This window comes from Epinephelus lanceolatus, chromosome 12 (assembly GCF_041903045.1).
Source record: "Epinephelus lanceolatus isolate andai-2023 chromosome 12, ASM4190304v1, whole genome shotgun sequence".
NCBI classification, from domain to species: domain Eukaryota; kingdom Metazoa; phylum Chordata; class Actinopteri; order Perciformes; family Serranidae; genus Epinephelus; species Epinephelus lanceolatus.
Genome location: NC_135745.1, coordinates 32,649,068 through 32,675,840, shown reverse-complemented (window position 1 = coordinate 32,675,840; position 26,773 = coordinate 32,649,068). Strand labels below are relative to the sequence as shown.

The following is a 26,773-nucleotide window of genomic DNA, read 5'->3' as shown; positions in this document are numbered from 1 at the left end:
CTTACAGACAGAAACTGTACCCCCTGTTTCCAAGCTAACTGGCTGCTGGTTCTATCCAGATAATAATGGTGACAGGAGAAGATTCGAGGCGGGGGTGAGGGGAGACGCCATTCCCCTTGTTAGCAAAATGACCAGAGTGCCTCCCCCATGTTAACCTGTCATCCCTCTCCATCCCCTGGGTCCATACCCAGACTCCGTCCTTTCCAGACCCAGACCTATAACCGATGAATTATTGAGAACTATTATATTTTAATGGAGTGTTTCTATTTTAACCCGTGCAGCATTCGTAGCACTGGTTTACCAACGAGGAGACTCACAGAGCAATTGCATGAATTAAATCATCTCACATGATGCTACACAGCCAATTAAATGTGTGCATTCCAATAAGCATTGTAGCTCGAGTAAGAGGGAGACACACAGGGTAGAGAGACGAGACCAGAGACAACAGTTGGAGAAATAAGAGGCAGAAAAAAGTAATTTCACATGGTGTGTTGTAAGGAGAGAAAAGCAGACGGCAAAAACAGAGCTTTTAATCCTGAAAGGACAGACTCTTAGGCCTGCATGTTCATTCTTCCCACGGGCAGCTCAAAACCCTTATGTCTCATCATATGTTCCAAAACTGTGGCGATTATTAAAAACAGCAATGGGAAGTGCCACTACGAGACAAAGCACAGAGCAACTTCTGAGCAAACATACCCACTCAAATCCGAACTAAGGGCACAGAAATGATATTTCACACAGCACTGAATCGCTGAATCATAACGCAACAAATCGGCCAGTGAGTGGTGGTATCAATCAATCAGTTTCCCAGAAATGTCAGACTATACCTTTCAAATTGTGTTGCCTTCATGATAATATGGATAAAGCAGATAATTTAAAAGAAAATACATTTTCATTGACCACTGACAGCTTAGACAAATCTGGCTCAGCCTACACCAATCTGCTCCCACTTCTGGTGCAGTTGGCCACAGACTTAACACCAGCTCCTGCATTATTTCTTATTAGTGGGAGATGACAACGAGCAGCATGTGACGGGATCAGACGACATGAATGTAAAAAGATTATCAAGAGACTGCGCTTTTGCTTTTGCTTTTGCTTTTGCTGCTTTTGAGGAACAACAGAGGCTGCAACTGCTTCTTTTTAATAATACAGTAAATCATCGCAGTCTCTGCATGTGCGTGTATTCACTAGATTTGCAACTGTAAGAGGACCTGTCACATGACCTGAGACTAAATCTGAACCCTAATGCAGTGGAGTTTATTGATAGCTTCAATACAGCTATTACTTGTCAAGCCTCTTTTTAGCTTTTGACAAATGACAGGTGTTGCCTGTCTGTCTGCACCTTTCTGAGTGATGCCAGAGAGAAAGAATGAGAAGAGCGTATCAGCCCAAGGATACAACATGCTTCCCTCAGGGCTGAAACTGAGCTTTTCAAATATTGAGAGGAAAATGAGGAAGTAAAGCATGACACATAAACATGAACCCAAGCACCTACCTGCCATCAGAGAGCTGCAGGGAGGACAAACACTAATTTGTTTACTCCAGCAATACAGTGTGTCCTTCAGTCCCTCTGCTGCTACACTTCTGCTGCAGTTGGCTACAGAGTTAACACCAGCTTCTGCATTATTTCTTATTAGTCAGAGATAACAACAAGCAGCATGTGACAGGATCAGGAAACAGAAGACTCTGAGGAGAATATAAAAATTCTTACAAATTGTGTTCAGCCTATGCTGCTTGAAGGGAGAACAGAGGCTTGGACTGCTTATATGTATAGGCAAGAATACAGTACATCAGTGCAGTCTGTGCATGGATATTTATTTTATTATATTTAATAGGAATAGTTCTCATTCTTCAATATAAACAAAATGTAAATGAGCCACAGTTAGCCTAAACAGTTATTTTAATCTGCAAGATGTTGAAGAGGCACCCACAGTTTATGAAATAAAGAAAAATATGAACAAATGTGCCTGAGCTGGGAAAACACGAAGAAATATATGAAGTTTTACATTTCTGAAATCTGATTCATTTCATGTCTTAAACTTTGATGATTTGTATATAAAGTTTTAAATGGTTCCAATGTCAATTTGACTGTAAAATATGGAATGATTGGAGCTTTTGTACATGTGATGTTGCTGCTTTGGTGGTCAATAAGTTTCTTTAATGGTGCTCTCAGACCTAGAGTTGTCTTGCTTTGGTCCGAATGTTGTCACTAAGTTGCATAATTGCCGAGAGTTCGTTCATATTCTCACGGCAGCACCATGAGAAAGCTGTTCTTCATTGGTCAGAATTTCCATGCAGGAAATATCCAGAAAGTAAACAAAACGTTGAAGAAGAGTACACTTGCAAGATAAATGTGACACTTTCTAATGTCACAATGGAGGGACAACTACGCAGGTTGATTTTAGCGCTGCTCATCGTGGACTATATTGCTGTCATTGTTCATTTTAGTCAAATCATACAGTTTGAAAACGAGGTGCAGCTCCAAGTAGAAAACAATGTTTTGATGCATTGGATGTGCTGAATGTGCATATTAAGGCAGTACAGGAGGAGGTGCACATTAATAATCCTCCAGAACTGTAACATGCTCATGTTTAACCCAAACAATGTGTCATGTGACTGCAGTCGGTTCAGATTGAGGTCGGGACATGTTCTCACCACAAACAAACTGTTTAAATGATCACAGTTGATCGGTTGAGCCACGCTGTAATATGGCTTATTGAAATACTGGGTTTTAAAGCAGCTTGCTGTTTTGTTTAAACAACTGCATAAATTACTGTATCATCAGGATATAGGTAGATTTTTATATTGGGACAGACTAATTAAAAGTGTTCCCAGTATTGATCCCTGTGGGACTCCAATTCAAAAGGGGTATTGAAAGCAGTAGATTCAGAAGAAATGTTTTTATGCTTAAAACACGAACACTTATTGATATCTTCAAAACTGCTATTCCTAAGCCTCTTTGAGCTTTAAAAAAAAACAGGGTCCCTCTGTCTTTATGCACCAGCCTGTATATAGAAGGGAAAAATGAGGACATTTACTCAAGTACAAAACTAATGTACACCAGCCTAGTCCCCAGAGGAAATTTTTGAATTGTACATTTCTGCAAACCATGGATATGTAATATTTGTATGTTTCACGTATCATATCAACATGTCTAAACATTGTAGTATGCGTGCCCAGTATGCCTGACAACCACCAACAAAATCAGTCACGACTTAGCGAGCCATTGCTTTTTTTCCAGCAGGTTTTAGGTAACAAACGTAGTTGTTTTTTAGGGATCCGTCACTGTTTTCCAGTGGGGACACTGACACGAAAAGCAGTTGTTTTTAACTAGACATTGCTATGTTTCCAGCGGGGATTGTGCCTCGAAAACCTGGTATTTTAAGCCAAAACATGATTTTTTCCTAACCAGTCATAGCCACAGCACTGTTCAAACATGACGTTTCAATGTATCCACTACATAATAACGTGCAAATGTAATGTATCTGTGGTTTGCAGAAACAAACAATGCTAACCTTTCCTGATGATTGTTTGCACATGAAAGGAATTCCTCACAGGAACAAACACAAAACACCTAAAGGTGATACGCCTTGTTTCTTGGTGTAATCACATTAAAATTCTGCACACAGTAGCTCTCTCACAAGAAACTCATATGGGGGTGAACATTTCAACTTCCAACCTATCAACACTCAACCCTGACATTTGGCTGTGATGGCTTTGGGACAAGGGTGTTTTGTCATGTGTTCATACCAAAATGTCAAAGTAATAATTAAGGCAGAACGAAAATGATTGTGAGTGTGGTTTTACAGGCAAAAGGTCTCCTATGTTTTATATGTATTCCAAGACTTTGACGTTTATGTTTCTTTCAACAGGCACATGGGTAACATTTGGAGGTCAAATCTCTGATGAGGTAAGATGTTGTTATGTCAGATGCAACATTCAGTCACCACAGCTCATGAGCAGATGTTGGCTTTTATTATTTTTGACCCTGCAAATACAGTGAGTGAGCAGACGTGTCAGTCTGCAAGACCCAATTTGTAGCCCCAATGGGATCAATTTAGTGCAACTGGATGACTTGAATGTGAGTAGACCACAGTTATCATTCCAGTATCAATATCCAGATATCAGAGCAGACTGTTTTGTCCCTGTTGGTTCTACCAAGGCCAAGAGGTTAGCTTGTATTGCTCTCTGTCAAAAGTTATTAAGCGGAAGACCTCTTCCAGTGCCTTGATCCAGCCTTGAAGGGGGGAAGCCACTGAAACTGAGACAGCTCATCTCTGCCTGATGACCACTGGGACTAACTGACACACGAGAGACACAAACAAACTGACAAAAACAAAACAGGAGCAGAGCATAGAAAAAGAAAGTCAAAATTGGTCTTCCCATGTATGGCTCTGGATAAACTGCAGGCATAAGAACTGGGTCAAAATAGTCTGGGAAATACATTGAGCTGTAAACAACTTTAATCAACAAGCAGCCAGTACAGTTTTCCTGGTGATGAGTATCTCAGTGGAAAAGAGATTTACTCTCCTCAAGGTTCTTCAGGGAATTTTCCCATCCTTTTTGAAGTGTAATTTTGGGTAGTATTTATAGTCGTGCATCAGACCATACTGAACTACATGACAGGAAACTTTTCTTGTCCATGTCAGGTGGCAGAGCAGCTGATGACTATCGCCTATGAGAGCGGGGTCAACCTGTTCGACACAGCTGAAGTCTACTCCGGGGGGAAGTGAGTGTCTCAGATTTGTTATCTATCTCACACCCACAGAGCAATTTTCTGGCCTTGTCAGCTTTTCTCCCTGTAGGACATGAGATGTTAACAAGGTTTAGCCCCAGACCAGGAATTATTCACCTGAGGAGGCCAAAAACGAAAGGTAGCCTGACTCTAAAGTGATTTACATAATCTTATTCATCACTGGAGGCTCCCCTTTATGTTCACAGCTCAGTCTAACTTTATGGGCCTGGACATTGTCTCGCTGAATAACGCGGGACAGGGTTACAGTTGTATGGGGATGAATATTAATTTCAAGGTTGCTGGTGAGAGTCAGGCACACAATGCGGGCATTTATCTTTTATCATGTACTCCTGCTGATTTTTAATCAGGCATTCATGCTTTAGATGTGTGGCAGATTACAGTCACGCTTACATGCTCTTTAAGAAATGGCTTCCTCAGGTATAATCTCATTTTCTTGTGTATTTTTCTTTCTTCACAGAGCGGAGATAATCCTTGGAAACATCATCAAGAAAAAATGCTGGAGGTAAAGTACAGTCTGTCTAAATATGTTCCATGAATAGGTTTTAGACTGTGTCAGTGTGTATACATTACATGGTTAAAAGCAGACAGGGGACAGGCTTATAAAATATGTACTTATATGTTAGTAGCTTATTCCAAAAATGCATGCAGTCATCTGAGGCTGCTCCCATTCAGCGACAAGAGTATTAAGGTCAGGCCCTGATGTTGGGTGATAAAGCCTGACTCACTGTTGGTGTTCCAATTTTTCCCAAAGGTGTTACAAGGCTCTCCGCAAGCCTGTCAAGTTCTTCAACCCAGAAAATGGTTTCGTTATGGATCTCACTTTATACATGGTGGCACTGTCGGCAAAGGGCCTTTATGAAACTGTCGCCAAAAAGGTGGAAGCGCAGTTAAGTTTACCACGGTTGTCACCATCCTTTCTGGCTTGTCAAATGAAGCAGTCTCTGTAAAGCTGTACTTAGACAATGCTAATGTGCTACTTAGCAATAAAAACAAAGTACAACTGAGGCTGATGGGAATGTCATTAGTTTTGCAGACAGACAAAGTATTGGAAAAGCCATAATTCTGAACTGGTGATGGCGCTAGATGAAGGTCAGGGGATAAAAGTACAAATACACTTAAAGGATAACTTCGGTATTTTTCAACCTGGGCTCTATTTCCCCATGTGTATGTGTGCGTATGATTCATAGGTACAACTCGTTTTAAAATTGGTTCAGTATTGAGGGAGGCGGATGCAGCCGGGAGCCACGAAACGAGCTAAAGCAGGAACGGGGGCAAATGCGTCCCGTATAAGTTCGCGCATTAAAAGTGCTTTTTTTTGGCCACTGACCGGTTCAGATCGCCAGTGTTATCTCTGTAAATAGCATATTAAGCGTTTCCCTTACCTCTGGGCTGTGTGACGTCATCTCGCGAGAGCTTTGCTCCACTGTGTCTGTAGCTCTCTCTACTCGTGGGACAGCCGTTTTCTTGAGGAAGAGGTGTTTCGGGATTGGATGTCTTCTCTTCTTCAGCTGGCAGTAGTCATCTTGGGAGAAGTGAGCACTGAAGACCCGATGGTCTGCATGGCACAGTGTCTGGACAGGAGTGTTAGCATCCATTTGTAGCACAACTAGCCACAACTTCAGCATCTCGCTGTCCGACAAAGGCAGCCTGTGAAAGCTGTACGGGGTGTTGCGCGACATCCTGTTCTTGCAATTCGGATAAGCACAAACACGAACCATTGTTTTCAATCGATGCAGTAAAACTCTCAACTGTACTCTGGGACAACCAGTGCCACTCTGAGCGGTGCTCAGCATGGCTCCTCTGTTTTCTTCCGGCAACAAGCAAAGCTCTCGCGAGATGACGTCACAGCCGGGAGGAGGTGAAGGGTCAGGGAAATGCTTAGTATGCTATTTACAGAGATAACACTGGCGATCTGAACCGGTCAGTGGCGAAAAAAAGCACTTTTAATGCGCAAACTTATACGGGACGCATTTGCCCCCCTTACCGTTTTAGCTTGTTTCGCGGCTCCCGGTTGCATCCGCCTCCCTCAATACTGAACCAATTTTAGAACGAGTTGTACCTATGAATCATACGCACACATACACATGGGGAAATAGGGCCCAGGTTGAAAAATACCAAAGTTATCCTTTAAATACTGAACTAACAGAGGGTGGATGTGGAAGAGAATTCCAGAGAGTTGGACCATAATGACTCAAAGCACCATGAGCTGATTGAGAGTTGATTTTTGGTGCAATGAGTAAACCTTTATTTGGGGATCTCTCTGGTGTGTATGCTGTGACAATATCAAACTATTGGTGGCACTAGCGGAAAATTAAGGAATCATCAAAGTAATTAGGATTCACCCTGTAGGGATCATCAGAGTCTGAAGTGATTTTTGTGGCAGTCCATCCAGTAGTTGTTGAGATAATTCAGCTTGGGCCAAAGTGTTGGACCAACCAACAATCACATATTTCTCTTCTATATAGCCATGCCAGTAGCACGGTTTGTGTGAAGCTGGGCACACATTGTACGATCTAAGCCCGTTTGTGACCCAATTTTTGAGCTGCACGACTTATTTTAAAGTCAGATTAAATTTCAGCTTCATCAGGCCTTGGTTGCTGTGCATTATACAAGGGGGAGTGAGGACCGATCACAGTCCAATCAACTGCTCCCAACTGGCCATCGGACGCTTGAATGAATTTCTGATATGTCAGAAATTTTGGTCGGCATTGTCATGCTCTCCCACAGTTGAAGCAGAGCCACGAGTTGATTTCCCAAGGTCAGCGCCTTTTTTCTCACTCAATCAACTGTACAGTGTAGCTTGTACCAAGATTGTTGGTGCTTTCGAACTTGCAAATGTGTGTGTGTGAGAGAGGGTATCAAAACTTGGACTGACACAGTATCACAAAAATGGACTTTTACGCTCTTTTTGGGATGTCTGTCTCTACATAATTGTGAACCATACTTCTGCTAGCAAACAAACTTCTACCTGCCCGCAATGCTGGAGCTTTTACATTAGTCTTTATTGACAATTGTCATTAACCAAAATTGTCTGCACGTACAGTTGAAGCACTCAGATTGTGGCTGATGATTGGACCGTACGGTGAGCGCATAAATCATGAGCTTTGGCTTTACATTGCAGATGATTTACCCATACAGCAGGAGTTGGAATCAAACATCTTTTCTAAAATCGGCTCAAATCGTACAGTGCATGCTCAGCTTAAGAGAAATATGTTTTCTTTCTCATTCCTTAAATTATTTTGTGATGCCTCAGATATATGTTTGGATCCCTTGGGGGTTAGCAACCCCAAGCGTTGGGAACCACTGATGGCTAATGTTATTGCATGCTAAAGCATTACTTTTTCCCTTATTGAAACAAAGACCACAAACCCAAACCATGGACAGTAGAAGCAATCTTGGCCATATGGTGTTTGAGTACAGGATGTTTGTGCTTACATGTCCATGTATGTCTGCTTTCAAACACTCCACATCGTGAATTGAGGTGGTGGAAGGTGCAGAATGTGCATCCATCTATCTTATCTTGAAGTTTGAGGCGCTAATTCACTGAAATCTCCCTATGTAAATGTAACCATATAAAAACAGAATGTGCTCATGTCTGTGGCTCATGGTTGAATAGCAAGCAGACACTGGTGAGTTTGAGCTTGTATCTGCACCGCAGAAAATATCAGTTTCATTCATCCATACTGCATGCACTGTCACACTGCAGTGATAAGACTCCGTTATGTCTATCTCTCTTCTCAACAACTCGTGGCAGCTTTCTGGCTGCATGCCCTCACCTCAACTCAAGATCTGTTTAAATTATTGATCACTCAAGCATGGGAGATTTATAAGTGAGGGAGCTATCTTGTTAGAGTTCAGAGAGAAAAGAGTCCCTCTGCGATTCTTCATGCTAGATAAGTTACATGTTTGATAAAGGAGCGCGACTCGTCTGCCATTTCGCAGCACAGGATAAAAGATCACTGGAGAACAGTTGCATGTTCATGCACACAGGCATGGACATGCAAACACACATGCATCTTTCAGAGAGTGGCTTTAAAGTCCTTTTTTTAATGGCCATTTGATGTGTCTGTCTGTCTTCCCTCAGGAGATCCAGCCTGGTCATCACCACAAAGCTCTACTGGGGAGGAAAGTAAGTGTGTGCATGGCGTGGCCAGCATGTGTGTTTCCCTCCTCAGATGTTGGGGCTATCTCACCAACAACAGGCTACGCATTAAAACAGCCACATGGCATCCAACATTTCAGAAAACCCACAGGCGCACAGACATGGAAGACACACTCGATAAAATGAGTGACACACACACAGATTTCAACATGCCCATGTTCTCACCCCCTCCTGCTTCCCTTCATACCCTTCCTCAGCCTTCTTGCCAGACTGCCAAGAGTCATATCTGCTTCTTCTGTCATGCTGAAGTATTCTGCTCTCAATCTGCATTAGTCACATTTGCTCTGTTTCTTAAAGTCTTAAGGCTCGTACTGAAAGACATAGATGCTCCAGAAGTGCATACGCATTCTTTTTCTGGTTCTCTTGAGTAGGTCATTGAGTAGGGCCCACGTGCGATTGTGTAAATTTAATTTAAGTTCATCCTCTTAGACTATTGTCAAGGCACAATGTCAGTCTCCACGCCAAATGGATTTGAATAACAACTACTTAACCCCCTGCTGAGAGCTGTGAGACTGCCTGAGAGACCTGTCAAGCATCTCTCAAACATACACTAGATATTTGCACACTTTATTCTCCATTGCACTTTCCTACCCTCTTGCACAAAGGGTAAAAAGACATGGTAATATGTAGGAGGGGCAGCATGTTTTTGTTTCTGTAATACATTATTATAACCCCAAGCAGGCTGGAACACCGCAGGCAGGAGTGAGGCAGAAATAGAGTGTGAAATGAAGCAAGGACAAGACAAAATAGCAAAGACAGAAACATCGGAGCAGAAAGAAAAAGGAATTACGCGGCATGGGTAAAATCTGAAAGTGACTTCGTACACACAGGTGGGGCTACTGACAAATCACTGAAGCACAGTTTTGGAGATTTTGCAGGTGTTGCGGTTTTTCGGCCCACAGCGTCACTGTTTTGGTTGACTCTCACCACTCTTATCAGCACCATTTTTAGATGAACAGGCAGTTATTTTCAGCAAAAAAGCTTTTATAAACCCACTGTACACTACGTGCTCAACACTATACAGTACAGGCCAAAAGTTTGGACACACCTTCTCATTCAATGCGTTTTCTTTATTTTCATGACTATTTACATTGTAGATTCTCACTGAGGGCATCAAAACTATGAATGAACACATGTGGAGTTATGTACTTAAGAAAAAAAGGTGAAATAACTGAAAACATGTTTTATATTCTAGTTTCTTCAAAATAGCCACCCTTTGCTCTGATTACTGCTTTGCACACTCTTGGCATTCTCTCCATGAGCTTCAAGAGGTAGTCACCTGAAATGGTTTTCCAACAGTCTTGAAGGAGTTCCCAGAGGTGTTTAGCACTTGTTGGCCCCTTTGCCTTCACTCTGCGGTCCAGCTCACCCCAAACCATCTCGATTGGGTTCAGGTCCGGTGACTGTGGAGGCCAGGTCATCTGCCGCAGCACTCCATCACTCTCCTTCTTGGTCAAATAGCCCTTACACAGCCTGGAGGTGTGTTTGGGGTCATTGTCCTGTTGAAAAATAAATGATCGTCCAACTAAACGCAAACCGGATGGGATGGCATGTCGCTGCAGGATGCTGTGGTAGCCATGCTGGTTCAGTGTGCCTTCAATTTTGAATAAATCCCCAACAGTGTCACCAGCAAAACACCCCCACACCATCACACCTCCTCCTCCATGCTTCATAGTGGGAACCAGGCATGTGGAATCCATCCGTTCACCTTTTCTGCGTCTCACAAAGACACGGCGGTTGGAACCAAAGATCTCAAATTTGGACTCATCAGACCAAAGCACAGATTTCCACTGGTCTCATGTCCATTCCTTGTGTTTCTTGGCCCAAACAAATCTCTTCTGCTTGTTGCCTCTCCTTAGCAGTGGTTTCCTAGCAGCTATTTGACCATGAAGGCCTGATTCGCGCAGTCTCCTCTTAACAGTTGTTCTAGAGATGGGTCTGCTGCTAGAACTCTGTGTGGCATTCATCTGGTCTCTGATCTGAGCTGCTGTTAACTTGCGATTTCTGAGGCTGGTGACTCGGATGAACTTATCCTCAGAAGCAGAGGTGACTCTTGGTCTTCCTTTCCTGGGTCGGTCCTCATGTGTGCCAGTTTCGTTGTAGCGCTTGATGGTTTTTGCGACTCCACTTGGGGACACATTTAAAGTTTTTGCAATTTTCTGGACTGACTGACCTTCATTTCTTAAAGTAATGATGGCCACTCGTTTTTCTTTAGTTAGCTGATTGGTTCTTGCCATAATATGAATTTTAACAGTTGTCCAATAGGGCTGTCGGCTGTGTATTAACCTGACTTCTGCACAACACAACTGATGGTCCCAACCCCATTGATAAAGCAAGAATTCCACTAATTAACCCTGATAAGGCACACCTGTGAAGTGGAAACCATTTCAGGTGACTACCTCTTGAAGCTCATGGAGAGAATGCCAAGAGTGTGCAAAGCAGTAATCAGAGCAAAGGGTGGCTATTTTGAAGAAACTAGAATATAAAACATGTTTTCAGTTATTTCACCTTTTTTTGTTAAGTACATAACTCCACATGTGTTCATTCATAGTTTTGAAGCCTTCAGTGAGAATCTACAATGTAAATAGTCATGAAAATAAAGAAAATGCATTGAATGAGAAGGTGTGTCCAAACTTTTGGCCTGTACTGTATGTCAAACAAAGTCAGCTACAAGCTCTTGAACATGGTGGAGCATTTAGCAGCTACTGAGCCAGATATTTCCCCCAGGGGTTGGTGAAAACCAAAACAAATCTAAATGGAGTAGTGAATGTTGGATTTACATTTGTCAGGCACATGGAAACACGGCTCCAAATAGATGTTGCTCCATGTCAGCTTAATGTGTGACTATGCATGGGTGTAGTGGAGTGATCCCTCCTCAGTTGCTCTTCCTGAGGTTTCTATTTTTTTTTTCGCTGTTAAAGGTTTTTTGGGGGGAGTTTTATCCACTGTGAGGAGGACAGAGAGATGTCGTAGCCCTCTAAGGCAAATTGTGAATTGAATTGAATATACACATATTTATGGGGTATACCCACCTCTTTTACCCACCTATCTAATCAACTACCACTACACCACTGTGAATAAACAACTGTATGTTAGAACAACTTGCCTCAAACTGGCCACAAAACCAATGAAAGCAGGTTAAAATAAATGTAAAAATACCACTGCTGCCTACAGTACTTACAAGTGAAAACTGCACGTTTTTTTTTTTTTTACTTGACTACACCTGGCAACCGTATCGCTATGCAGAGGGAAGCATGCATGTACTACTAGCTCACCTAGCACCATCGAGCTAGCTGAACATTACAGCTCAGCCAAAGAGGATGGCATTAATGTTTATGTCTTGCATGGTCACATACATGAGCCTCTAGTCCATGAGTAGATGCACACTTCCTCCTGCATGGTGATACAGTTAGCAGGCATAGTTTGGTAGAAAGAAAATAGGTCCTACATGGAACCGCTCACAACAAGATAACGTTTTTCAAAAAAGAAAATTGTGCTTTGAGCACCACAAGCCAAATGCCATCTAGTTCAATTATATTGGACAGGAGGCAGACATCTCTACAGCTGATATCTCGGTAACAGGAAAAATTTGTATTTCAGTCAGGACCACTTTAGTCAAAGAAAACTTTATTTCCATTTGCAGTATTATATTTGGCGGTATGGCTCTGTTCTGGGGCCTCTCTGCCTTTCCTCAGGCCTACGCAGAAAACCTCTTCCATGCGCCAACATGGAGAGCACACCTCTCTGCCCTTCCTCGCACCTACATGGAAAACCTTAAGGCAGAGAGAGCAAACCTCCCTGCCCTTCCACTTGCAAACAAGGAAAGCCTGAGGCAGACAGAGCCCACCTGTCTGCCCTTCCATGCATCTACATAGAGAGCCTAAGGCAGGGAGAGCAGCAGCAAAGATCCCTGGGAACAGAACAGAGCAGCATCAGTGACAAACAGAAATGACATTGATAAGTCAGACACAACATGAAAAGGAGGAGCTGGGGTGGAGGCAGGTTGCAAAGCGGCTTGCAGAGGAAGCAGCAACAGTAGGCAGACCAGAACAGTTTAAATAGGGCGCCCTGAATGAGATTCACCAATTGGTTGCATAGAAAGGAATCATGTGATCTATCAGCTGACTCCCTCCCATCAATCAGCTGCTCCATCAGTTGATTGTGCTGTTTGAGATCAGCTGATGTAGCTGGGATGTGAGCTGAGCTTGATATCGTGTCCTGCATGAACTAACGCTGTGCTCACCTTTTGATTTTTGGGGTGAATGTCCCTTTAAAAGCATTATATTTCTCTCTGTGTGTTAGTGAAATACAAGTATAAAGTAAAAAAATGGAATTGTACTTTATGTTTCAGCCCTGCTTTTAAAAGCTATCTATATTCAAACATCGATTGTCCAGTTAAGATGTATTTTCACCTGCAAATAACCAAAGCGCTGTTAACTGGGAAGTCATTGGCAAAGTGCTGGTGATCAGGACAGACAGTGACAACAAGCCTGTTGTTTGTTCGCTGCACAGTTTGTTCTATAGAGTGGGTGTATTTGAATGTGATTTGTGGGTAGTTTATGCAGGCTCTCATTTGGCATGTTTAATGATCTGCTTCAATTCATGAGAGTTGGAAGATGAATGTGTTTATGCATGTGTGCTGACATCCACTTCTCTCCCTCCTGTCGCAGAGCAGAGACGGAGAGAGGCCTCAACAGAAAGCACATCATCGAAGGTAACAAGTCGATTTCCTCTCCGCTGCTTTGTCCTTCATATCACCCCATCACTTGGATCCCCGCCGCACTCCTGTAATCTCCCTCTTTTATCTCTCTTCCTCCCCCCTCTTTCCTCCTGTCTGTGTCTTCTCTCTGCTCTTTGATTTTTATCGGTGTGTGCACCCAGCTGAATTTGAAAGTTGTATTAGCCAATGGTACATCAGACCTCAGCAGCTGTTTTGTCTTATCCGTTGTAATACCTTTACAGGTGTCTTTTTAAGAAACTGTTGCATCACAGGGTGCTACAAGCTAACTAGCTCCTTCAGACGGCGCTCTTTTCCCCTCTTTTAGAAGAGTTATGGCCTCGCTCAAGCTTATAATGATATACCTCTCTCATCCCGTTGGCCCGCTCCACCCCACTTCCCTAACAACTCGCCATCCGGTCCACAGCGCAATGCACCTCCGGCAGTGACTCAGCACTCTCCCACATAATTAACATTCACCACAGCCTCTGCAACTTCCCCCCCAAACAAGAGAAGGGGAAATATACTCAGAAAAGGCTGAAGGAGAAAAAGCGGAAGGAAAGGTGCTACCTCCAATTAGCCAGAGCCAGTCCAGATGATAGGTAGCATCCGTGAGAGAAAAGTGCAGTGTTCCTGTCACTACTGGTGTGGCACATGTCACCACAGGGTAATAAATTGGCTGAGTTAAACATCCGCTGACACCGTCATCCTCACTGCTGGTTGTACATCCCACCACAAGCCAGTCAGTGAATCATTTGATTGGTTAAATGACATTTACTAGTAATGATGGGATGTCAAACTCGATGATTAATGGCGGAGATCAGCACTGACAATGAACTCGGAGGTGCTAGGAAATGTCAGAGCGTCTCTAGCAGCCAGCACAAGTGTTTACCGGTTCCCTCACAGGACAAAGAAATTCCTTGACAATTTCATGATTTCAAAGAGACTTTCGTAGAACGCATAATTAAATGCATTATTCATCGAAGATGCTAGTGGAATAGCTTTGTTGTTCAGCATCATTTCTCAGATCCAAAAATAGACTTCCTTCACAGCCAGTAAACTCCAGTTAATCCACGAGACAGCAAAAACTGCTCGCGATGACGGTGCAGGCTCAGATTAGGATCCATGTAATGGGTGTTTCTGGGCTCATAGGAGCGCAGATGACAGAGAAAGGACTAAGTGGTTGGAAGGGCGGTTGGGAGAGCAGAACTCTCAGCTGGGATTAGCGGGCAATGATGAAGCCTCTGGCACTAATCTGCCATGCACACTCACACATACTCAAGAGCGCGAGAGTGTCTTTTGCTTTGTCTCTCTATTACTCTGCTGTCCTCCTTTGTGACAGCCTCCTGTGTTCGCTTTTCATCTTTCATCTGGTCTTCTCTGTGTGCGAATGGGGACTGATCTGCTCACAATACTTTGTTGCCATCTCTTATCCTCCCCTCGCTGTACAGTGTCTCACTTCCAGCGACGAGTGAAAGCTGAGCAAAAGAGTGAGAAATGAGCGCAACCTTTTTTCTGATCCCTCATCTTTCTCATCATCATCTCAGCTTTTGGGTTGTTTGGTTCCTCCTCTACCTGTCAAAACAGGATTCCTTTATGTAACAAGGATAAAAGTTTGCACAGATGCAGGGATTTTTCCACAGAGATCTTCTTACTGGGCGATAGTGGTGTCAACTCAGCTTGTCACTGATTAACTTTAGCACTGTTTGACCTTTTAAATTCTTGTGAGTCAAATGTAATGAGTATATCTGCACTGAAAAAGATTGTATAGTAGCTGTGTGAAAGGGACAACATAGAATTAAAGTAACAGTTCTATTATTTCAATTACAATAATGTGTAGCTTAATAAATTCTATTTATTTTAACATTTGAACAACAAAAAGGCCAAACTGTCAGTTTGCATCTCATACTAACAGTCACGTCTTGTATTAAAAGGTTCTGTATGCGACATTCAGAGCATTAATGTAGCAGCAAACAGCTCTTTGCTATGACGAGATGTAGTGGTGCAATGGCATACTGAGAATGAAGTCACGCTCCCCTCTGTGTGTGTTGTAATCTGAGCTTCTCTGTGGTTTCTTGTGGTAAGCCAGTACATTTGTGTATCCCACTGGCTAGCTCATCGCTGCTGCTTTACGCTGCACTCCTACAGTTGTTACCACTGATGTTGGGACAGCGTCACACAGAAGCGTAGCGCCCACCCTCCAGTTCCATCCCAGTTAACACAGTCAGCTCTGTCAAGACTGTTGCTGTTATTTAGCGCTGTTTACTGAGTCATTAGCACCATTAGCTCCTAGCTCCAAGTGAAACGATGTAACTTTTAAGCCCCGTTTCCACCAAAATCTTTTAGTTGGTATCTTTGGAACCAAAGTAACCCTTCAGACATGGTACCTAGACCCTAGCGTTTCCACTGCAAGCAGTACTCTTAAATGTGGTCGGGGTTTTTGGCACTCACTGTATTTCCTCATTACTGGTAACACAGAGGGAAGCCTGCACCTGGTTTATCGTCCACAGAACGAGGTTGCACGCCGACATTTTCAGGACAAAATAGAACAGGCTGCAGTGAGAGTCTCTTTCCATGGGATATTTAAAAATAGCGTGTTTGTGCATTCAGTCCTTCTCAGGCAAGCTCAGGGGTTTAGTGTTGCCATAGCCCAAACTCGACAACATTTTCTCTGAGTTAGGATTAGAATATACGCAGTTCACATAATCAGGTTGAAATTAATATTTATTTTTAAACACTTTAATATCCACTCATTACCAAAAGTATTTGCCATCCAAGAGAGACAATAAAAACGTAAGTAATGGTCAAAGTTGTCATATTGAAATCTAAGGTGTGTTGATGGATTCACATCGTCACATCGCGCGCAGTAGCTTCAGTCGATTATAATGGACACCCTCTGTTGCGGCAGATATGTTACACCTCGCCCATGTCCCATGTATTTTGTCCATTAGCCTACTTGGTGGTGTAGAACATTATAAAAGATTTAAACAATCTGTTTTAAAGGGATTCAAATGAATAGCTAATTGTACCAGGGCCAACACGAAGCAGCAGAGCAACCTTGTCTGTGTTTTTACATTTGACATTAGAATAAATCAATCAAATAAATGCATCCTGTAGTTGAAACCATCCAGGGTACAAATTCAGCACCAGTTAAGTTCCAAACCCTGCATAGCCAACGGCATTATCACTCGGCAAAACTCAATATGCGCAGCAGCAACCACACCCTACAGAAATGCAGTCTGTGTAGCAGGTAAAAAAACCCACTCTGCCCCACATATGTGACACGTTGCATCTGTGACCCCTGAGCATATTAAAACAGTTCATATATCTGCTGTAAGAGCAAGAATGTTATTGTCTTCAATTTAACTAGTCGTGCTTTAATTAAAACAGAAAAAGACAAAACTTTACGGACGTGTCCATAACATCTGCTGTTTGAGTTTTTATTCATGGTACTGAAATGTGCTGCTGTACAAACATAAAAGACATTTTAACATGACATTGCAGAAAAAGCACAGGTGTTACTCATTACATAAGCAATGGCTTAATTCCAATCAGGTGTTCAGTCCTGCATGCCTGCCCACTGTCGTGACTTACTGGGTCGTTTTAGTGGAGTGGAGCCATGATTAATGTTATAACTTACACCTGTGCTTTCTTCCTGCCACGACCAGTCAAAGTGTCTGCTTTAAAAAAAGGTCTATTAACAAGATAAGATCTATTTATCTTATTGAACCATGCTGCAGCTTAATAGCAGCTTTACCGTTTGCTGGCCATAAAGCTGATAAGAATTCAGTGATTAAACTGAGAATGAAAAACGTCTGAGACTTTGGATTAACCTGCTCTGAGTGGAAAAGTAACTCCTCATATTCAGAAATACCACATAGTGCTAAAAACCCAGAGACTTTTCTTCTTCATAGACAAGCACTACTAAATTCAGTAGTCAGAAAAAGCATTATTTGCCACTCGATGGGGCATTTGAGGTGATGATGACTGCGTTTCTTTTACATACAATGCAGTATTTACATAGCTGTTTGGCAAATGGGACTTGTAGTCCCATACAGTGACTCCTACTAGGTAAACCAGACGGCATATGACAACTCAGATTCACATGCGAGCTGGCTCAAAAGATGTGCCAGGCCAGATGCAGCTGGCGGGCCGTGAGTCACATGTGGTCAACTGTCACTCTGCCATGTTTACGAACATGCTGACTTTAAATCCCCCAGGATCTAACTCACCCTATTTTTCCTTTTACCTGATGCCATGGTTTTAAATGAAAAACAAAAATAGAAATCTAATTATGTGTGCTGTGACTCTGAACTGGGCACCATCACAGATATTGAAGTTAGAATGGCTTTAATCAAAATCGTCTTATAAAAGCCTGGGTAGGCAGTTTAATTTTGGCATCACTGGGCAAAAATCCCATAATGACCTTTGAGCATATTGTAATTTAAGTGTTTTGAGTAGGGATAGACCGATATGGATTTTTTAGGGCCGATGCCGATACCGATTTTTTTCCATCACCCTTAGCCGATGACCGATTATGGACTGCCGATTTTCTTGAGCCGATATTTGGGACCGATACTGCTTTTGCTCCCTCAATTTACATTAAAAAAAATGACACAATGATAACAAATATTACAGGTCTCAAGTTTAAAATAAGAAACATTTATTGAACAGTAAAAAATACTAAAACAAGATGGAAAGTTGAGGTAGAACAGGTAGAATATTATTATTATTATTATTATTATTATACATTCAAATAAAAAAAAGAGTTCAGTGCTCTTAAATCTTCCAGTAATGTCTTTATAAAATAAACAAATATTTAAGCTGAAGCATAAATAAAACAACAGCTACTGTACACAGTAGGATTCAACAGCTTTGTTCAACTTAACCACATACTTTCAAATGAAAAAAAGTGCCAGGGAAAAATAAATCTGCGAACCCACGCGCATATCGGCCGATGCCGATACAAGTAAAAAACTCAAATATCGGCCCGATATATCGGCCGGCCGATGTATCGTCTATCCTTAGTTTTGAGACACAGACTTTATATAAAGATGGACAACTCGTCTCCACGTGCACCCACTGTACAGTGGGGCGTCGGTGGCTTAGTGGTAGAGCAGGCGCCCCATGTACAAGGCTGTCGCCGCAGTGGCCCAAGCTCGACCCCAGCCTGTGGCCCTTTGCTGCATGTCTCTCCCCCTCTCTCTCCCCCCTCACACTTCACTATCCTATCAATTAAAGGCAAAAAATGCCCTAAAAAATATCTTTAAAAAAAAAAAAAAGTACCCCAGACGTCCCTCTCTACAGCAACCCTTTCCAGCTCCTCCTGGGGGACCCCAAAGCGTTCCCAGACCAGATGACATATGTAGTCCCTCCAGCGTGTTCTTGGTCTGCCTTGGATTTACAGCAGCGTGATACAAACTACTTAAAATGACAGAAACCATTTTTGGGAAAAGTGTATTTGATATGTGTTTGGAGTTTTTAGTTTTTTTATTATCTTCCTATTATTATTATTATTATTATTATTATTATTATTTACCTATATTGCAGTCAGCCACCGGGGGGGGCGTTCGAGATGTTTTGACTGCGCTTTTGGGGAGCTGTCACGTCGTCCATCTTTATATACAGTCTGAGAGAACACTAGAAGTTTGCACGTTCATATGGCTCTGCTTTCAGTTTTGAGAAAATCTTGTGAGTGATGGAAAATGGCCAATTACAGGTCATTTTCAGAGAGCACCTGTCAATCATGTCAATCACGGTTTGTCAACTTTCAGACTCGATCAAATATGAATGAAGATTCTGTTACGGCATTGCCTAATTCTCACCTCAGATGTTTTCAGAAGCATATTTTAGTGTACTGTTTAGCTGTAAAATGAGAAAGTTTGTGACCTGGCCGCCATGTTGAAAACATATTGTAGCGTCCCTTAACAATGAGGCTACAAAGCATGAGCTCGTTTGGCTGGCCTTTTATTCCTTAACTTTAACACAGGCTATTGTAGGCTGACCAAACGTCCTCTTTTGCCCGGACATGTCCACTTTTCACATCCCGTCCGGGGCGTCCGGGGGGTTTTTATAAACTGATGATAATGTCCGGTTTTCCGTGTGTTTGTGTGTGTGTGTGTGTGTTAGAGTGCGGCACGGGCAGCATATTTCTGTCCGAACCCGAACCAAGCCCGACATTATTTAATGACCAAAGCACTGAGTTTGTGTCACACAGTGGTTACAGGCTATTTAACAGGCTGGGCGTGCGCCGTGGGTGCTCAGCTGCGGAGAGGGAGACCTCCGTGTTTGAGACGGGAGCGGGAGGCGGGAGGTCCGACGCTTCTAGCGAGAGGAGAGGGAGACATAAAACAAAATAAGATAAAATAGGAAAAACCTGTCTCCCTCTTTTATTTACTTTTCAGCGTTTAAACAAGGCGGAGGCGGGCGGCTGGAGGTCTGAGACTTCCAGAGAGGGGAGAGGTCGAAACAAACAGCCAATGTGTGTCTCTGTGTGTTATGTTCAGGTGTTGTCACGTAAATAACAGTGCCCAAGCAATAAACAGGACAGACAATAGGATTTTATTTATTTTTACACTACATTTTCACTGAAAGCTGACCGAATCCGACCCGAGCCCGAATACAATTTATAGCTACATTTTTGACCAAACCCAGCCGACCCATCGGGTACCATCGGGCTCGGATCGTATGTGTCCCCTATAGGGGCCTATCTGAATTTCTGTCTTTGAGAGATATTATTTTGTAATATAACTGAATTTTCTATCCATACATATAAATTTTATATATAAAAATTATAAGGCATCTTTGAGTAAACTGCCAGTATCATTTAAGTAGGCTTTGTCGTGGCCGGCCGAGTGTCCTCTTTTTTGGAAATCAAAATATGGTCACCCTAGGCTATTGTGGGCCGTGGCCAACGCCAAAACAACAAACCTGTCTGCTTTACAAGGTGTTCTCTACTCTATTTCAATAACTCCCACTCATCGGCTTACACACACACACGAACTAGCAGGAATAATAACAACCCTCCCTCCTTAAACCTCTGCCAATCACAGGTGGGTATCTCACACAAATCACTGTCATACGTGCCAGTATTGATTAGCAGGCTTCACAGCGTCTAAAACACAGAACTTCTCTCGGAGTGATACATTCACTGACATTACGGAAAACTCAGTAACTGCCATAAGAGACCTTTCTACTGTGACAGAATCCATACAGTTAGCGTCACGTCACCCAGTCCATTACAATATGGGCCAAACCGAAGCCCCGCCCACAGGCCACAGCAAATCATTCTCGTTTTTACAGCTAAACAGTACACTAAAATATGCTTTTGAAAAAATATGAGGCTAGAAATAGGCAATGCAGTGACAGAATTTTGATTCATTCCTGATTGGTTGTTTTTGTGATTCTTGCAAATGCCATTAGTAGCAGTACAAAAGGCAAAGGAACTGATTATCTGTCTCCTGTACTACCTTCATATAGTGACAGTTACAAAAAAAGTTACCAACTGTAGCTTTAACAGTGGATGATGGCAGAAATATTAATTATTGCATGTTTACGCATGCTGCACACAATCCAATTTTAGTATAAAATCATTCCTATAGCAACAGTTTTGAATAAATACCAGTGAGAATTGGAGGGTGGTACAAGCACACTGCGATTATCACTCTTCCCCTGCAGATTCAGGCCAACACGTCTGTGTCCAAAAGTGTCAAGGGACAAGGTTTTCTACTTCTAGCATGTCTAAAATACACTGTAATAAGTCTCCTCGGTCCACTGGTATTAGCAGAAGTATTTATTAGTAGAAGGATGATACTCGGGGCTTATGTGGGATATATTGAATCCTTATTTCAACTGTGTCAAATCACCCTCCTGGAAATTAGAAATATTTATGATGTGTTAATGCTGTGGTTGGTAACACATCTATTTCAGCACTACGCAAATGCTCGTGATTCCTGTTGACTGTTTCTTTGACATACTTACATCTTCCTCGCCTTCTTCTCTCCTCTCACTCCAGGTTTAAAGGGCTCCCTCCAGAGGATGCAACTTGAGTATGTGGATGTGGTTTTCGCCAACCGGCCAGACAGCAACACTCCCATGGAGGGTGAGTGACGGCTGACCAGACCTCAGGGGTCTGTTAAGGACAATACATGTTGTTCTGTAACATGAGAGGGTGAGAAATACTGACAAGACCACTGTCCTCACCGGACCGGTGACCTTTGCCTTTGACCAAAGGGGTTTGTCTTTGTGGTCGAGTCCCTCTGACACACACACATGCGCACACATTTCAAGTAATCTGACAGTCTTGCCTCATCTCTCGTCCTCTATTTTAGTCTCCCACTCTCCCTTTCTTTCTCTCTGCATCTCTGTGGGATCGTTAGTTTCCACAGGGTCTCTGAGCTACACCCGCTCCCAGCCCTCCCTGTTCTTCAGAAGCAGGATTATCTGGCCCCCCAGGGGGAAGCTGGTGTATTTTTGGGCTGGTCTCAATGGATCCAAGCCCTACTGTGCGCTCCATTCCTTCAACACTCCAGTACAGCCTTTCCCAAAGATCTACCTTATGTGACCATTTATTTCTTTTACACACTTCCAGTTTCCTCCTCAATTACTTCTCCTTTGTGAGGTGGCCATCACAGATACTTGGGCCCCTCTTCTATCCAGTCCTAATGCTGGTCTACAGGTAGCCTTTGGCTGAGCGGATGGACTCCCACTGGGCTTACTTAAATATTTTCCAGCCTGTGCCCTTTGCCCCCCATGTGTCCTCCTCTGTAAGCCAGCAGACTGTGGGAGGCCAATCTGTCATACTTATCGTTCCCGTGGCTTTGCTGTCACTGGTAGTACTGGTGACTGGCAGGCAGACCCTGCAGCCTGCTCCATCAGACCTTATAGTAACCTGTCTTTGCAGATAATGTCACTTCAACATTGACAGCTGATGTAGACAAGTCTAATCTGATTGATGGATTGATTGATCGAGAGCCTGACAGGATGATCAAAACTGCACAGAGAGCCAGAGATGACGGACAAATATAAAGACAGATAGGCTGTTTTGCTTTCAGCAGCCCTGCCACGCGGTCGTTTCATTAATCAGTGTAAAACCTTGTGCACCTTTTCTTCATTTCTTCATTCATTACAGTGGAGCAAGGCCACTGTCATAAATCACTGCGCAGAGGGTCAGTCACTGTTAACAACTTGAGAGAGAGTGGGACTGCATGTGCAGACTCCCACAAAAACTGTGTCCTCCTCCTGCTCTAAGATTTTCTAAATAGCTTCTCTCTGGGATGAAGCAGCAGTGCTAACATGCAAACACGTGGGACTCCATCTCTGTGGGCATTTGCAGTTCACCGCACTTGTTATGTGCATGTCTAAGATATTGATTCACACACCCACGTTCTTGAAACTTAAGACAGGATTATGAGCACTGCAGTGCACAAAAAGCCCCACTTGAGCTCCAAATGTTGTGTTAAGATATGATAACTAGATAACTAACAGGTGTGTGCATGCAGTGTGGAATTTGTGCTTTGTTCTTGTGACTTTAACTGCTTCTGACTTCGTGTGAGACAATGCGTGTCCCCTTGGGGACAAAAGAAGTGATGTCATGGCTGCGGAGTCTGTCTTTGTTACCGTCACCACTTTCCTTTGCCCGTCCACTCATCCTTCTTTTTGTGTGTCTCTTTTCCCCCCCACACTGCTTGTTCTTGACTTGCTTTGTCTTTTGGCATCCAATCTAACAGGCCCAACTTGGTGTCACAAATATCTGGTTCCCCTTTTCATCTCCTCTATTGCTCGTTACTGTTGTCACTTTCAGTCATTAGACTGTAAAGAAGTTTGCCCCCGAGGAGTTACAGGCCTAGCTGGAATTTCATCTTACATGTCGGCACATAGTGTACTTCATGAAGCGCTAACGTTACAGTACATGTGCTCAAGGAGAAGCATCTGTGGCATTGACGACTCAATTTTTTAATAGGTATACCAAAGCCTGCAGAGTAAACTGTCCAAATCTCAGCTCAATGCTGCCAACCAGTCACTCAGCATCATTTCTCTTTTTTGACAGAGCAATATGCAGCAAATTGACTCCATTCAATCACCTGAATATGAAAATCCCCTGCACGGAGTGAATGAACAGGATACACAGGCCGAGAGCAAAAGAGCAGACATGGCATCAATAAATAGAGTTTATAACAATCCCTGCAGCCAAGAGCAAATAAAATGGTACTGCCACAGCATGCTGAACACAAACCCAAAACCATCCAGTCAGGACATTCCTTTAAGTACCAGCATATCGCCTCTTCTCTCAAATGCTGAGCAATAAAGGGCAGCATGCAGGGTGATCTCACCCACGCAATACTTACCTTCCTTTTGGATGCATATTCAAAACCTTCTTTCCCACGATCATCGAACTGTGAACAGCCACTGAAAACCTCCTGTGGTGTGACATATTGATTGCTGCCCTGTGTGTATGCATGAGGAGGATAAACATAAGCTTTAAAATGACTACCACCTCCCAGTAAAGCATTTCAATCAGGAGAGACTTGTTTTTCCAGTAAAAAGAATATTTACTAACATGTGCACGAGAATGAAAAAGTCTTTTGGCAAGTAGACCCCCATCAAGATGGTATGATTTAAGGAGGGTGATGAATCCATAATTGAATAGGGCACCCTCCCTGGGGTTTAGACGCTGGTGGTGAAGATAAGATGAGAAGAAGATGGAGAAGTGCCGATGATCTGGATGAGTAGAGGAATGAGTCTTTGTTGAGCTTGTCCTGGACTCTGGATACGACGGCTGGAGGTGAATGGGGTGGAGGAGGGTGCGACAATTCTGCCTAAAATGACAGCTGACAACAGCAGAGGAGAGAGCAGTTTTAAAATTTTGCAGAGGCATCCTGATTTGCTGATAGAGAACATGGTGGAATGAACACCCATAGTCAGCTGATTAGAGGAAGCAATGGGAGTGTGATGAGAGAATTGTGAATGGATGGGCACAAAGAAAGTCTTCCTGATTGAACTATCGATAGATTCATTTCTCAGTTAGACACCTAAACATACACATAGACGCCTGCTCGGACCAGTGTGGGTATCAGTGTGTGCTGAATGCCTCATTCCACACTCCTTGCTGCACTCTGCAGACGGACGCTGTGATACCTGCTGGCTGAAGTTGACCAAATGTTCCCGACTCAGTGGAGTGTCTCAAGGACGAGCTGATACTGGGAGTTTGCAAATTTGCATTTAAAGGTATACCATGCAGGAACTGTCGTAAACAATATTGCCAAATAAAAGTCAACCCTAGATTCACACTCATTTACTATATATGTGTGTTTTCATGGCACTGTCTTCACAATTTTCATAGCTCCCTCTTGGTTGTGTGTGTCCTACAGCGCACACCTGGTGGCTACTCCGTGCCAGTCCCAAAAATGTCCCAACCAAAGCAAAAAAAAAAGAAAATAGGAAAATACAGACCAAGGGCAGACACTTATAGTGGGTCATAAATGATGATTGAGTGGGATTACTCTCTTTTTATCAGCATCATACTTGTGTTTGGCCATGTCGTCGAGCTAGTTTGCTGTCTCTGTCAAGTAGCTGTCTGTTAGTCACTCACTCTACAGCAGAAAATGACACCGCTGCATGCGGCTCTTTAGCCCCTGTGCAGTGACTCCCTGTGGCTTTGACTGCTTGACTGTTTTCAGACCTAGAGTTGTCTTGCTTTGGTCTGAATCAGGGACTAATTTTGTTACGAAGTTGCATAATTGCCTAGAGTTGGTTCATGTTCTCACGGCAGCATTTGCAAGCGGACCAGATCAAATTCCTTGAATGACAAAGCTGCTCTTGATTGGTCAGAATTTCCATGTGGGAAAAATCCAGGAAGTAAACAAAACGTTGAAGAAGAGTACACTTGCAAGATAAATGTGACACTTTCTAATGTCACAATGGAGGGACAACTACGCAGGTTGATTTTAGCGCTGCTCATCGTGGACTATATTGCTGTCATTGTTCATTTCAGTCAAACCATACAGTTTGAAAACGAGGCGCGGCTCTAACTAGAAAACAATGTTTTGATGCATTGGATGTGCTGAATGTGCATATTAAGGCAGTACAGGAGGAGGTGCACATTAATAATCCTCCAGGACTGTAACATGCTCATGTTCAACCCAAACAATGTGTAATGTGAGTGACTGCAGTTGGTTCAGATCCAGGTCAGAACTCTTTCTCACTACAAATGAACTGCGCCAGAGTTTGTTTGTAACCAGACTGAGACTACCTCTCCAAGAAGGTCTTGGTCGGTTGTTTTGGTGCGATTGCTGTGTTTACACCTGCCCAAATGAACTGCACACAGGGGGCAGATGAATTTGAGTTAGTTTGAACCACACTAAACAAGGCAGGTGTGAAAGCACCCTTAAATAGCCCACTGGCCATCTTGTGGTGAAACATATTATTGATTTGTCATGGAGAAACTTTAGTGATGTGTGGCTCTAGACAGATTTTTTGTTTGCTCTTTTTTGTTGTTGTTGTTGCTGTTGTTTTGGCCAAAAATAGCTCTTTTAAAATAAAGTTTGCCAACCTCGGATCTTAAAGTGCCTATCAGCACCACTAAAGCTCACTGATTAACACAGTGCATCTTGTTAGGTTATGTTTGTGACTATTTCTTGGTCAGGGCAGTAACTCTCCAGAGTCCAACTCTGGAGATATAACGTTTTAATTAGTGAGCTTTAGAGCTGCTGATAGGCGGTTTTTGTTGTCCTTAGATGGAGCCAAGCTTGCTGTATTACCTGTTTCCATCCTCTATGCTAAGCTAAGTTAAGCTAACTGCCTGTTTACTGCACAGATGTGGGAGCTCCTGCGATATTTACATCTAAATTCTTCACCAATCTCATACATTCAAGAGCATATTAATACAGTTCATGTTCATACATACATGCACACATCAGCATGAGCACGTGCCCACAACTTCACCCACATCATCCTCCTTGAAAACCCACAGTGGGTTGATGTGAGCGGGGCACTGATGCTTGATATCTCACCTGAGCACTTCACTCAGTGTGGCATCTGGTGTTGGAGTTTATGACTCACCGCGGCCTCATGAGCAGGAAATTTATGTTAAGACTTGGCCAGTAGGTAAGAACGGATGTTGCCGTGGATCAAGTTGTCA

The 26,773-nt window shown here is 43.0% G+C and overlaps 1 protein-coding gene across 8 annotated transcripts in view; it reads left to right on the top strand.

Annotated features, from left to right (window-relative positions):
* The window catches only part of kcnab1b (potassium voltage-gated channel subfamily A regulatory beta subunit 1b), a 67,667-nt gene that overhangs the window by 33,286 nt on the left and 7,608 nt on the right, over positions 1 to 26,773 (top strand). For all 8 annotated transcript variants that reach the window (XM_033651423.2, XM_078173277.1, XM_078173278.1 and 5 more), the window contains 6 exons: positions 3,873 to 3,910; positions 4,650 to 4,729; positions 5,214 to 5,258; positions 8,841 to 8,885; positions 13,589 to 13,632; positions 21,650 to 21,736. In XM_033651423.2, the coding sequence (XP_033507314.1) occupies positions 3,873 to 3,910; positions 4,650 to 4,729; positions 5,214 to 5,258; positions 8,841 to 8,885; positions 13,589 to 13,632; positions 21,650 to 21,736 (339 nt within the window). The remainder of the gene's footprint in view (positions 1 to 3,872; positions 3,911 to 4,649; positions 4,730 to 5,213; positions 5,259 to 8,840; positions 8,886 to 13,588; positions 13,633 to 21,649; positions 21,737 to 26,773) is intronic.